Source organism: Aethalodelphis obliquidens, unplaced genomic scaffold (assembly GCF_003676395.1).
Source record: "Aethalodelphis obliquidens isolate GAN/ISIS:26980383/991018 unplaced genomic scaffold, ASM367639v1 scaffold1, whole genome shotgun sequence".
In the NCBI taxonomy this organism is placed as follows: Eukaryota; Metazoa; Chordata; class Mammalia; order Artiodactyla; family Delphinidae; genus Aethalodelphis; species Aethalodelphis obliquidens.
The window spans coordinates 2,832,927-2,846,292 of record NW_020837945.1 but is presented as its reverse complement, the minus strand read 5'-3'; the positions used below and the strand labels follow the sequence as shown (position 1 = coordinate 2,846,292).

Below are 13,366 nucleotides of genomic sequence, written 5' to 3'. Positions count from 1 at the left end.
GTTGGAAACAGAGACACATGCAGAGGGAGGACGCCATGTGCAGATGGAGGCAAAGGTCAAGGTGATGCTTCTACACCCCAGGGAAGCCCAAGAGTTACCAGCAAACCCCTAGAAGTTGGGAAAAAGCCTCTGGACGGAACCAACGCTGCCCACACCTGGATCTTGGCCCTCTTTCCTCCAGAACTGTGCGAGGATTAATTTGTGTTGTTTAAGCTGCCCAGTTTGGGGTACTTTGTTACACCAGCTCTAGCTAATGCGGGGTGGGGGGCAGGTGGCCGTCTATCTCTGGAAAAACTGAAGACACCGTCACTCCTAGCAGCCCCCCTCCTCCTGCCTAAGCATCCCAGAGAGGGTCGGGCCCACCTGTAAGTAGCACAGACCCAGAGTAACAGTGGCCTATGCAACAGAGGAATGAGTGTCTTTCTCTCTCATAGAAGTCTAGAGGTTAAATCACGGGACTTCAACTGAGTGAATACACGTGAAATGCTTAGAGCAATGGCCAGTTCATAATAGCGATCCGTAAGGTTTAGCCACTGCGTTCAGAGATGTTTGTGGCCGCACCACGTGTCACAGTAAAGCACTGGAAACAAGCCCGTCCGTGTGGGTGGGCGAAGCGGTCTGACGGAAGATGACACGGCCGGAAGTGGATGAGCCGGTGCGGCACCGTCAACACACACCATCCTGAGGGCGCGGAGCTGAGCAGAAAAGGCTGGCGGCACAACGGTACCTATGATACCAGTAACACACGCCATCTAGGGACACACGCGTGTGTAGCGAGACGACACAGGCGCCATCAGAAAGCCACGCGGGGCTCCAGCTGCCGTTGTGAGGTTTTATTTCTTCAGCGGGGCGGTTACTGTTCTTTCCACCTGTTTGTATGTCTGAAATTTTCCCTTAAAATCAGAATATTACGCTGAGTGAAAGAAGTCAAATGCGAGAGTATAATCTGATGATACACTGGGGCTGCTGAAACAAAGCACCACGAACGGGGCTGAGAGCAACAGACCTTCGTTCCCTCCCAGTGTGGAAGCCAGGAGTCTGAGATCAGGGTGTCCCAGGGCCGTGCTCCCTCTGGAGGCTCTGGGGGCGGGTCCTTCCGGCTCTTCCAGCTTCCGGGGCTCCAGGCATCCCTGGCTTGCAGCCGCATCCCTCCCGTCTCCGTCTCCAGGGCCACATCCTCCTCCTCTTGTCCGTGAGTCTCAGGTCTCCGCTTGCCTCTCCCCTAGACGGACCCTTGTTGTCACACACGTGAGGGCCTTTAGGCCTACCTGGATGACCCAGGATAATCGCCCCATCACACCTGCAAACACTTCCAAAGAGGGGAACATTCTCAGGTTCCAGGGATTAGGACCTGATATTCCTTACTTGTCCTACCACAGTTCTACTGAAAAATACTTTTTTGAAAAAACTTCCCCATCCTCAGTCAAATCATCAAATGAGCCCCCCTGAGGTCAGAGCACATCTCCCGCCAGATCTGTGCAGTCCCAGGCCCTCCTCGGACCTGGTGGGGAAGGCCTCCGCCTGCCAGGTTGTCTGTGGGGACCGGGACGGCTTCCCGCACAGCCCCCGGGGGGACAGCGGCGTGTGGCCTGCTCGCGGCTGCCGGGGGCCCAGGGCTGCAGAACACCCGGAAGGAGCCTCGGTCTTAGAGACAAATAGCTGATGACTAAGGAACTGGCCGTTCCCAAAAGGCACACCCAGCTGGGGCTCTTTACAGAGGAGTGAAGCCGCGTCCACGACAGGAGGCCTTTCCCGGAAGATAGATGGAGCGCGGCAGCCGGGACAGGGTCAGGCAGCTGTGAGCACCCCCTCCACACAGCCCAGCCCCGCCAGAAAGCTCCCAAGGGACGGTGGCCTCTCCCGTCGAATCTTCGGCCTGCCCACGTGGTCTGAGGCCTTGGAAGGGGCTCCGGCATGTAGGAAACAAGAGTGGGCCCTCAGGGCTGCGTCTTCAGCATGTCCTGCACGCTGTGTCCGTCTATTGCAATATCTATGGCTGCCCAGCCCTGTTCCCCGTCACTCTGGGGGTACCTGTCTTGATGGCCTGCTGGGGCCCTTGTTTTCCCCCTTCATTTTGGTGGAGTGCAACTTCCAGTGCTCCCTTGGGCCCGGAGGCCACCTGCCTCAGGGGAAACGTCTACATCCTCCCTCCAGGGTTAAGGGAGAGCGTGCCTGCACCCAGGATTCTGGCCCACGTCCCTTCTTTCAGATGTCTTGAGGCTTCACTCCCTTGTCTCCCAGCCTCCATATTCTAGAGATGGAGAAGCTGGATCCCTCTCTCATTCCCTAGACTCTCTCTGTGAGCTGGGTTTCCCCACCCCTAAATGGAAACTTTTTCTAATCTTCTTGTCCCTGTGTGGGTCTTTCTCCATCTGTTGCGCTGAGTACTAGGTGGAACCTTTCAATCTACAAACTCGTGTCTTTCAGACTGGGACAGTTTCTTGAATTATTTCACTGGTGATTCCTTCTCTTTTCTGGAACTCCTACAAACCAGATATTGGAACCCAAGAAGCTCAAAGAATTCCAAGCACAAGAAACATGAAGAAAGATACATCACGATTTCCAAAACAATACTGAACATAAACAAAGCCAGAGGACTCACACTTCTTGATTTCAAAACTTACTACAAAGCTACAGTAATTAAAACAGTGTGGTACTGGCATAAGGACAGACATATAGACCAGTGGAACAGAACCAAAAGTTCAGAAATAAACCCATACATCTATGGCCAACTGATTTTCCACAAGAGTGCCAAGACCATTCAATGGAGAAAGAATGTCTGTTCCCCAAATGGACAGCCATATACAAAAGAATGAATTTGGACCCCTGCCCTGCACCATGTACTAAAATTAACTCAAAATGGATCAATGAACTAAACGTAAAAGCTAAAACTATAAAACTCTTAGAAGAAAACATGACCTTGGATTGGCAAGGATATAACACCAAAAACGAAACAAAAGAATAATTGAACATCATCAAAAACAAAACACTGTTGTACACCAAAGGTCATTATCAAGAAAGAGGAAAGCTACCCCACAGAATGGGAGAAAATATTTGCAAATCACATGTCTGATAAGGCTCTAGTATCCAGAATATATAAAGAACTTCTACAACTGAACAACAAAAGGCAAACAACTCAATTTTAAAATGGGCAAAGGACTTGAATAGACATTTCTCCAAAGAAGATACACAAGTGACCAAACAAGCACATAAAAAGATGCTCAATATCATTAGTCATTAGGGAAATGCAAATCAAAACCACAGTGAGATAACACTTTACACCCACTATCATGGCTATAAAAAACAAAACGCAGAAAATAAGTGTTGGTGAGGACGTGCAGCAACTGGAACCTTCATGCACTGCTGGTGGGGATGTAAAATGGTGCGACCGTGGAACACAATTTGGTGGCTCCCCCAAAATTCATCATAGAATTATCACGTGGCCCAGCAATTCCAGTCCTGGGTATAGAACCGAAAGAACTGAAAACAGGTGTTCAAACAAATGCCTGTACACGAAGGTGCATAGCACTACTAGGCACAACAGCCCAAGAGTGGAAACAACCCAAATGTCCATCAACTGACGATGGATAAACAAAACGTGGTCTGTGCGTATAAGGAATACTGATCAGCTACAAAAATGGAGCAGATTCATGCGGCAGCGTGGGTGAATCTCAGAAACATCAGACAAAGTGAAATAAGCCAGACACGAGAGGTCACATATTGTACGATTCTTTTTATATGAAACATCCCAAACAGGTAAAGCCGTGGGGATGGAAGGCAGAGTAGTGGGTGCCAGGAGAGGAGGGGAGAGGGGAGTGACAGCTTAATGGGGGGATGAAATGTTCTGGAACTCGACAGAGGTGGTGGCTGGACGACCTCTAATGAACACATTGAAAAATTGATCATTTTAGGTTAAGTGGATTTCACCTCAATTAAAAAACCCCAAACACTCAAGCCACTCCAACCAACCCATCCCCCAGTGGACCACGCTGCTGGCAGAAGGGCCACAGCGCCGACGCATGCTTCCTGGGCCCCATTCTCCTGCTCCCCCCTCTGGACTCCTGGGAAAGGCACTGGCCTCTGTCTTCAGTCCCCCTACCCCAGTCACGGCAGGGGTCCATCCGCCTGGCTGAGTTCTCTTTGAAAAGATTTGCTTGCTGAAACATCTTAAGAGAAAGTTAGTTAAAGAAAAACACATCTAATCGAATAAATCATACGTAGATTCATTTAGGTGGCCAGGTGTTAATGACGGGGACCTGTAACATCTCTGCTGGGCCCCGGCTAAGCCCTAAGCATCCTTGACACCCACTGTGACAGTGACGCCCAGTGCCAGGTGGCTAAAATCATGTGTGTGTTTGTTTAGTGTTTACGAAAGCGAAGGAGAACAGCCGCACAGCCCTGGGGGGTGGTCAGAGCTGGGCTGCGGCCCCGGCACCTCCACTTCCCGAGTTTGTCTTCTGGTTCCGCTCGCGGGCGGCCACGAAGTTCAGCAGGTCGATGGCAGTGACGACTCCGAACACCATCTGCCTCTTACTGGACTCCCCGTGGCTGTGGTCTGAGGGGGGACAAGGCCGCAGGTTCAGAGGGGCCTTCATACGGAGCGGATCTGAGGCACAGGGTGGCGGGGGTGTGCGGGGAGGATGCCCCGTGTCCACGGGCACCTGTGTGCCCTGGCGGCCCAAGCACAAGTGCCGTCCCCTCCCAACGCAAGCCACTTGGGCGAAGCTGCAGAGAGCAGGGCCCTGACCCCGCTGAGCCACGCCCACCAGGGACGCCCGAGGGCCACATTCATTCAGAACAGCCGGGGGTCGCCCCTGGTGCCCAAGGCCCGAGTCGTGGCACGAAATTCCAATCCTACTCACACCCAACACCACCGGCTCACATCTCTGGCCTACAGTTCTGTGTTCAAACCCATGCCTTTCTCTCAGGCTTAGAATGAACGCAGGCCGCTGGCCCCCTGCCCTGCCGCCCAAGGGCAGAGAGGGGGATGGAGATGGTATATTTTACATTTCAGCTCGACTGGGCCATGGAGTGCCCCGATACTGGGCGAACATTCTGGGTGTCTTTGGATGAGATCAACTCTTGATTGGATGGACCTAGTAAAGCAGATTGCACTCCCCAGTGTGGGTGGGCCTCATCCAGTCAGTTGAAGGCCCGAATAGAACAAAAGGGCTGACCCAACGTGAGTAAGATGGAAACGTCCGGCCTTTGGACCCGGAAACATTGACTCTTGGGGCCTTGAACCTGGCCACTAGCCCCACAGGTCTTGGGACTTGCCAGGCTATAAGCCGTTCCTTAGAGCAAATCTCTGTATACACACATCCTACTAGTTCTGTTTCTTCGGGGAACCCTGACTGACAGCTGTTGTGAAGCACACAGCGGGCCGGGCAGAGCTGAGCAGCCGGTGGCAAACGCCCAGGTCGCACCCCGTTCCACCAGACCCCGCTTCCCTGTCTGTCCCTCACGCCTGTGAGGGCAGAGGTCACACAGGGTGGGCTGCTGGAGACACAGAGAGGCCAGGCACCCTACTGGCCGGCTCGGAGCACCTCAGGAAAAAGCAAGGGGCACCCAGAAGAGATGAGGGGCTTCGAGGCAAAGGGGCAGCTTTGGAGCACTGGGCCCCACGGGGGCGGGCAGTCGGAGCGGTCTCCAGGTGCCCCGGGAGATACTGGCCAGAGCTGGGTCAGCAAACTTTCCGTAAAGGGCGGTAGGGTCTCTGTTATGACCCCTCAGCTCCGCCCACATAGCACGAAAGCCGCCGCTGACAGTGCTTTCTGACAGGGCGGTGTCGAAGGAAACTATTTACAGACCCTGAAACCGGATCCCACGTCAGGGTGTGTGGATATTCAAACACGAGTGTGCGACACAAGAAGGGGAGCCGGGGCCTGGACGCCCTCCTTGGCACTTGGAGGCTGCGAGGCTGACCGCAGCGCCGCTCCCCAGCTCGAGGGCTGGGCGGGGCGTACACACCTGCAGGTCCCCCCATCCCCAAGGCCAGGTCCCGCGCCCAGGAACCGAGGACGGGAGAGGGTTAGGTGGGGGCGCCCAGGCCCCGGGACCAGCCCTCGGCGGGCGGGAGGGCGGGCTCCAAGGCCCCCCCACCACCGGCCCCAATTCTCGGGATCTGTATAACCCTCGTCCTCTCCCGGCACCAGAATAACATCCCGGGCCTCCAGAGATGCGGCCAGGAGGTCCGGGAAGGGCTTTGTGAGCAGGCTATAAAGCCCTGTGATCTGACCGCGAGCCGGTACCCAGGTTGGCCCACAGCGGGGTCCCTCTGAGATCTGCACCCAAGGCTGGGGATCAGCTTCTCCAGCTCCCAGACGCCCTGTGCGCTCACGGCAGGAAAGCGCACACACAAGCCTGGGCCGGAGGCCCGGCGGCCAGCACCCCAGCTCCCGCCCCCGCCCCCAGCCCGCAGAGGGCCCCACTTACACTGGATCTGCTCGTGGACCACCAGGGCGAAGTGGTCCATCTCCAGGATGTGCGAGAGCTTGCCCAGAGGGTCCGTCAGGTGGATCTGGAAGGGAAGCCGCGGTCAGCGCTCGCCAGGGCAGCCCAGCTCGGCCGGGGCCCGAGGAAAGCACAAGGCAGCAGGAGGGGCCGGCATCCCTCCAGAAGGTTCTTCTGGAGCCTCTTGCTGACTTAGAAACTGAACGAGCCCTGACACACGGGAAAGGACACTTGGATGACCTGAAGAGTCCGTACGTATCACTCTGCAAAGAGCCAGCAGGACGGCTTCCCACAGTATGATTCCACCTCTATGAATTTCCGGAAAAGGCAAAACTAGTCGGATTGGCGGTTCAGGCAGTGGGGAATGGGTACAGGGATCCAGGGCACGTGGGGCACGTACACTACTGTGTGCGATGCTGTAATGGGTACAGGTCACTGTACCTTTGTCAAGACCCACAGAGCTGTAGAACCCAAAGACTGAACCCTCAGTAAACGAGTGACTTTAGTTACGAACAGCGTAACATGCGCCATCCATCGGAACAAATCCTACATCAGTGCAAGATGTGACAGGACAGGGCGTGGTGAGGGGCGGGGGTACGGGGCCTGGTGAGGGGCGGGCAACGTGAGCGCCCACTCTGGGCCATCTGCTCAGTAGACACACGATGAGAGCTTCCAAGAAAAAGAAGAAAAAGACACTTAGGTCCGTCTTTCAAAGCCCAAGGCGATCTCCAAAGCTGTGAGCCCCACTGGAACCGTTTCTAGTTCAGCTCTCGCAAAGGAGGCAAGTTCCCTGGGAGAGGACGCAAGCTCGGGGGTGGGAGGAAAAGCGCCAGCAGTGCCTTAACCTGTGTAAGGAGGGCTGGGCACCACTGCCCGCCAAGCACTAGAGCAGCTGAGCGGTACACAACACAGCGGCCCCGGGCTGCGGAAGCAACTTCCCCCATGCTTGCCTTTACGCGGTCAGACGCTGGGTGTGGTCAGTAGACCACGGGTGGGGGGGGGGGGGTCAGGATTTCTCCTCTCCGCCAGGAGAACAGGGCGGAAAGGGGGCGCCACAGCTCCATGGGCACCTCCCCCTGCTGCTCACTGCCGGCGGCCAGACCCCCGTGGCGGCAGGAAGGGGCAGCCCTGGAGGCGGAGGGTGTACCCAGGAGACAGGACCCACCCAGGTTTCCTCGGGGCCGCATTCTCCTCGGGACACTGTCTGCACCAGGGATGCCGGGGACCCTGCTGAAGGACGTCCTGTGTCCGCTTACACCCACCGCTCGGTTCCTGGAGCAGAGCAGGCACGCACGGCCCCACCCAACATCTCGGTGGCAGGGCGTCGAGACCCCCGAGGGCCTGGACGGCACTAGAGCCCAGGGAAATGACGCTCGGCTACACCCCGGGTGAAGGCTGCAGCTGGAGGTCAGCCTCGGCCACTAAGGGGGTGACCGAGTGGAACAGGGAGGAGCCAGTCCTGACTACAGGCTGCATCTGTTTCTTTTACTTTAACCTTTGCTTTGTTCGCTAAAAGGACAGCCTGCCTCGGGGAACCCCGCCCCTCTGCCTGAATGTTAAACCCAAGTGCCTTTGTTCAGGGAAACGTCCTGACCCTGCCCACCTGTGGATGGCTGCAAGAAAGAAGAAACAAACACATCCCCTCCCCCACATCCCCTCCCCCGAGGCTGGCCATTCCAGGGGACATTTGCATATCTTATGGCCTTTTTACTTTACTTCCTCACCTCCTCCCCCTCTCTGTTCTGTGAAAGAAACTGGCATCCAGACCCTGGGAAGATGGTTCTTTGAGACATCAGTCTGCCATCTTCTCCGTCTGCTGGCTTTCCAAATAACGTTGTATTCCTATAGCCTTGACACCTTGTCTCCCGATCTACTGGCCTGTCCTGCGGCAAGCAGAGCAAGCTTGGACTCAGTAACATTAGAGCGCTCGGCTCTTCCCTGGGGGAGGGAAGGGCACACACAGCAGAGAATCAGCAGGAGAAGCCAGAGACACAACAGGACTGGACTCAGGCACGGGAGGGGGTGGACAGCATGCACACCACACCTCGGAGGGACCTCAAAACACTCTGCTGGGCTTCCCTGGTGGCACAGGGGAAGAATCCACCTGCCAATGCAGGAGACACGGGTTTGAGCCCTGGTCCGGGAAGAGCTCACATGCCATGGAGCAACTAAGCCCTGCGCTCTAGAGCCTGCGAGCCACAACTACTGAGCCCGTGAGCCACAACTACTGAAGCCCTCACGCCTAGAGCCCATGCTCTGCAACGAGAAGCCACCGCAATGAGAAGCCCTCGCACCGCAACAAAGAGTAGCCCCCGCTCGCCGCAACTAGAGAAAGCCTGCGCGCAGCAACAAGGACAGAACGCAGCCAAAAATAAAATAAAATAAATTTATATAGAAAAAAAACCACAAACCACTCTGCTGCATGAAAGAAGCCAGACAAGGGTACACACGGTGGGGCTGCATATGCGCATGGCCCGGGGAGGGCGCACAGTCTACAGGACAGGACAGACGTGCGGGGAGGGGAGAGGAAGCCGGGGTAGAAGTGGGGGAGGGGATGGATACGCTCACTCTTGACTGTGGTGTCGCGAGTGTGTGTTCATTTCAAAATCATCAAATGGGACACGCTATGTTCAGCTCAACGCAGGGAAGAGAAGGAGGGGCAGAAACTTCCAGAAAGGCCGGTGGGCAATGGCATGGGCGGAAAGGTTGCCCCTGCTCAGCCTGGCTGGCCATGTGACGCCGGGCCCTGTGCTCCCCACGCAGGGCCCACAGGGGCCAGGATAGCCTCTTGGAGCCTCCACTGGACTGGGGGGCAATAAGTGCTCCAAGAACACACCCCGTGTGCTAGGTGCTCGGGCCCTGGGGGTCAGAGAGGCCGAGGGGAGGGGACGGGGGGTGGGGGGCAGGAGAGCAGACACAGCGGTGCCAAGGCAGCAGGAAGGGACCGGCCCGTCTGAGAACCAGGGCAGGCGGACGGCAGGAGTGGAGGCAGCCGGGGTCGCAGGGCCGGGACCCTCCCGGCTGGGCTTGGCAGGAAGGGGCAAGACCCCACCCACGTCTCCTGTGGTCTCTCCAGCCGCAGAGTTAGGGCCAGGAGTGAGGGGCCATGCAGGGACCACGCCAGAGGCGATGGCAGCGCGGTGGATATGGGGAGAAACGCACAGACTCTGGCGACATTTCGGCTACGTGTGAGGTGGGGAAAGAGGAAAACCAAATCCATGCCTAGATCTGGGCTCCACCCGCTGCCTTTCAAGCGGGAGACAGCCAGCGACCCAGCACTCCCGCTCCCTGGGGGTCCGAGGAGAAAGGGGTTGTGGAATGCCAGGAGACCAGGGAGAGGGGCTGCCCTGACCCCAGGCACCCTCGGGGACACAGAGTCGGCTCTGCCCTGGCCCATCACAGGGTGGCCATCATCTCAGGATGACCACGGGGTCTGACCAGCCCCGGCTCAGCCTCCAGAACGTTCTAGTTCTTATTAAATACTTAGGCGTGCCAGGTGATCTTAAATGAGGTGTGCATAGGACAAAATCAGGGCCCGGTGCCCTGGGAATGGTCATGCTGGCAGATGCCCGGCTCGGCTGGGATGACGGTCCCTGGGCTTGCCAGTGACCACAGGCATTGCCAAAGTACAGGCGTGGGTGAGCCCTCACCAATGCTGGCCTTACCCACCTGGGGCTTCTTGCTTTGTGAAGCTGGGGCGAATTGTCAGATTTAGGGGTCTGATGGGGTCAGGGGCGAGGGACGCGTGGCCCCGCCTCCCGGGACGGAGCTGGTCTCAGCACCGACTGCTCAGGCCTCGCGAGGCTCATACCTGTTTGAACTGCTTGTAGATGACTTTTCGAACTTGGTCCGAAGGCTGAACCTTCCCCGCGAGCAGGGACGACAGCATGTTCCCCAGGGTCACCATCCCCAGGATCACCCTGGGGAAGCAGAGGCGGTGCAGGAGTCAGCACTGGTGCCTCTCCCGCACCCTCCACACCCCACCCCACCCCACCCCCTGCCAAGACAGCAGAGTCCAGTACAGCCACCCTCAGGGTCAAGCCCAGAACTCCTCTTAGAACCAACCACTATCTACCCAGGGTCTCTGTGTGGCAGGAGCCGAGCAGTGACCAAACACCCTGCCCTTGGAGCTGACCGTCCAGTGCAGGCAACGGGAAACCAGTGAGTCCTCTGGGCATCTCCATTCTGACAGGTGTCAAGGGTGACCAGCTGGCCAGTGTCCTGGGACATGGGACTTTCGGTGCTAGAATTGGGACAGTCCCGGGAGAGCCCTGATGGTGCGTCACTGTCACCAGGGCACGTCTGTCACGGCCTTCCACTGTCAGGCACATGCCCAGAGCCAGGGCAGGACCCTACACCGGCCTCCTGTGCACATGCTGGGTGCAATGGGCTGGGACCAAGGCATTAAAGCCCAAAGGCTTAATACAAGCAGCCCCCATCCTGGCCGGTGCTCAGGGACCAGCCGTCCAAGACTCTGAGCATCTGAGTGCAAAGTGACCAAGGCCAGCCGGCCAGCTGTGGAGTCCCCTGGGCTGCCCCGTCCAGCACCACGGACACAGAGCAGCGTGGAGCACAGGCTGGAGGCGCCCGGCAGGGCCCTCTGAGGGCAGAGCTCTGGATGGAGGCTGAGACTGACCCCGACTCGTCCACCACGGGCGCCTGGTCGAAGCCCTTCTCCCGGAGGATGTCGATGGTGTGTTCACAGGTGACCGTGGGCAGCACCGTCAGCGGGGCCGACAGGCTCAGCTCCTGAACTCGGAGGTGCCACCACCTGCAGGAAGAGGGTGGGCCAGGGAGGCTGAGTCCAGGACAGGGAGACCGCAGGGGCGCCCAGCCAGGTGCAGGACAGCACACGTGCCCAGGGTACCAGGAACGCAAGTCGCGAGCCACACGCGTGCGGCTGGGGAGACATCTCTGCTCAGAGGCGTCCTCACCATGGCTTCTTCACCAAGAGGTCCTCCTCCTTCATGAAGCCCTTCTGCAGCATCCACTTGTCGCTCAGGAACTTGGACCTGCGGCACCACGAGTCACCAGGGGCTCACCACCACCTCTGCCCACACTGAGGGTGGAGGTGCTCAGAGAGGGAAAGCCCAGCACCCCTCCCCACGGCCCAGCAGAGACCCCAAAGGGGCTGGCCGGAGGCTCCGCGAAGAGGCCTGAGAGCCAGAGTCCAGAAAGACCCCCCAGGGAACTGTGGTCTATGGGGGCATCTGGTCAACCAGGGCTGAATGAGCTCAGAGCACAGCAGAAGGTTCTGTGGTACGCTGGGACCTGGGACCTGGGACCCTTTTCTGCAGTGCTTGCACCTGGACAAACGTCTTCTCAAGCAACAGATACAAAGAGACTATGAGGGACTAAAAATAACTGCATGCACAGCACAGCTGGGGCAAATTAAGGACAAAACAAGACAGAAGAAAACCAAAAACCCAACTGCCACTTCTGAGTTGCTGGGAGCAAAAGCAGGGTCCTGCAAATGCCCCGTGTACACAGTACCACAAAGGGGTGGGCAGACCACCTAAGCCACCCCTCCTGACCCCTGGACCCACCCCTACCCTCACCCCACTTAAGGGACCAGCTCACCCCCTCCTCAGCGAGAGAGCAAGGGAAGCTGTTACTTGTTTCCACTCCCGCCTGCTACAGAATGAGTCCCAATAAAGCCTTGCCTGAATTTCTCGTCTGGCCTCTTATTAGTTTCTATTGATTAAAGAGTCCGAGAACCCAGGTGGGTAACAGTTCTGTCCCGGATCCTGTGCCATCATGTCCCCTCGGGGCTCCTGGGTGGCCTCTTCCCTGGCTGTCCTCATGTCTGCTCTGGCAGAGGGGCATGGGGGACCCCATCCCACCTGGGCTCAGAGGACACCAGACTAGGCCTTGGGGTCTGCCAGAGACCTGCCCTAAAAAGGCAGATGAGAAAGCACCTGACAAACAGCTGCTTAGGCCTGGAGCTACAGGGGCAGGCTTGGAGGGAAGACCGCTGAAAGCCCAGAGTGACTTCAGTTCAGGGGTGAGGAAACTGAAGCCCAGAGGGTAAAGCAGAGTTGTTGACCCTCACCAGCCATGTGGCTGACAGGGTCTTGGTGCTCCGGCCGGGTGCCAGGCCTGAGCCTCTGAGGTGGGAGAACCAAGTTCAGAACAGTGGTCCATCAGAGACCTCCCGGCCCCTCGTAATAGCAATCGGCAAGAGCTCTCCCAGAGATCTCCGTCTTAACACTAAGACCCAGCTCCACCCAACGGCCAGCAAGCTCCAGTACTGGACACCACACACCAAACAACCACCAACACAGGAACACAACTGCACCCAATAGCAGAGAGGCTGCCTAAAATCATAAGTTAACAGACACCCCGAAACACACCACCAGAGGCAGTCCTGCCCACCAGAAAGACAAGATCCAGCCTCATCCACCAGAACACAGGCACCAGTCCCCTCCACCAGGAAGCCTACATGACCCACTGAACCAACGTTACCTACTGGGGCAGACACCAAAAACAACGGGAACTACAAACCTGCAGCCTGTGAAAAGGAGACCCCAAACACAGTAAGTTAAGCAAAATGAGAAGACAGAGAAACACACAGCAGAGGAAGGAGCAAGATAAAACCCCACCAGACCTAACAAATGAAGAGGGAATGGGCAGTCTACCTGAAAAAGAATTCAGAATAATGATAGTAAAGATGATCCAAAATCTTGGAAATAGAATGGAGAAAATACAAGAGATGATTAATAAGGACCTAGAAGAACTAAAGAGCAAACAATGATAAACAACACAATAAATGAAATTAAAAATTCTCTAGAAGTAATCAATAACTGAATAACAGAATAACTGAAGCAGAAGAACAGATAAGTGACCTGGAAGATAAAATAGTGGAAATAACCACTGCAGAGCAGAATAAAGAAAAAAGAATGGGGCTTCCCTG

At 56.6% G+C, this 13,366-nt stretch overlaps 1 protein-coding gene across 3 annotated transcripts in view; it reads right to left on the bottom strand.

The window, feature by feature from the left end:
* Positions 1–3,713: 3,713 nt before the first annotated feature.
* The window catches only part of CBS (cystathionine beta-synthase), a 30,390-nt gene continuing 20,737 nt past the window's right edge, over positions 3,714–13,366 (bottom strand). For all 3 annotated transcript variants that reach the window (XM_027085779.1, XM_027085930.1, XM_027085846.1), the window contains 5 exons: positions 11,388–11,465; positions 11,090–11,224; positions 10,265–10,373; positions 6,436–6,520; positions 3,714–4,555 (listed from right to left, as the gene is read on the bottom strand). In XM_027085779.1, the coding sequence (XP_026941580.1) occupies positions 4,410–4,555; positions 6,436–6,520; positions 10,265–10,373; positions 11,090–11,224; positions 11,388–11,465 (553 nt within the window). In that variant the 3' untranslated portion in view covers positions 3,714–4,409. The remainder of the gene's footprint in view (positions 4,556–6,435; positions 6,521–10,264; positions 10,374–11,089; positions 11,225–11,387; positions 11,466–13,366) is intronic.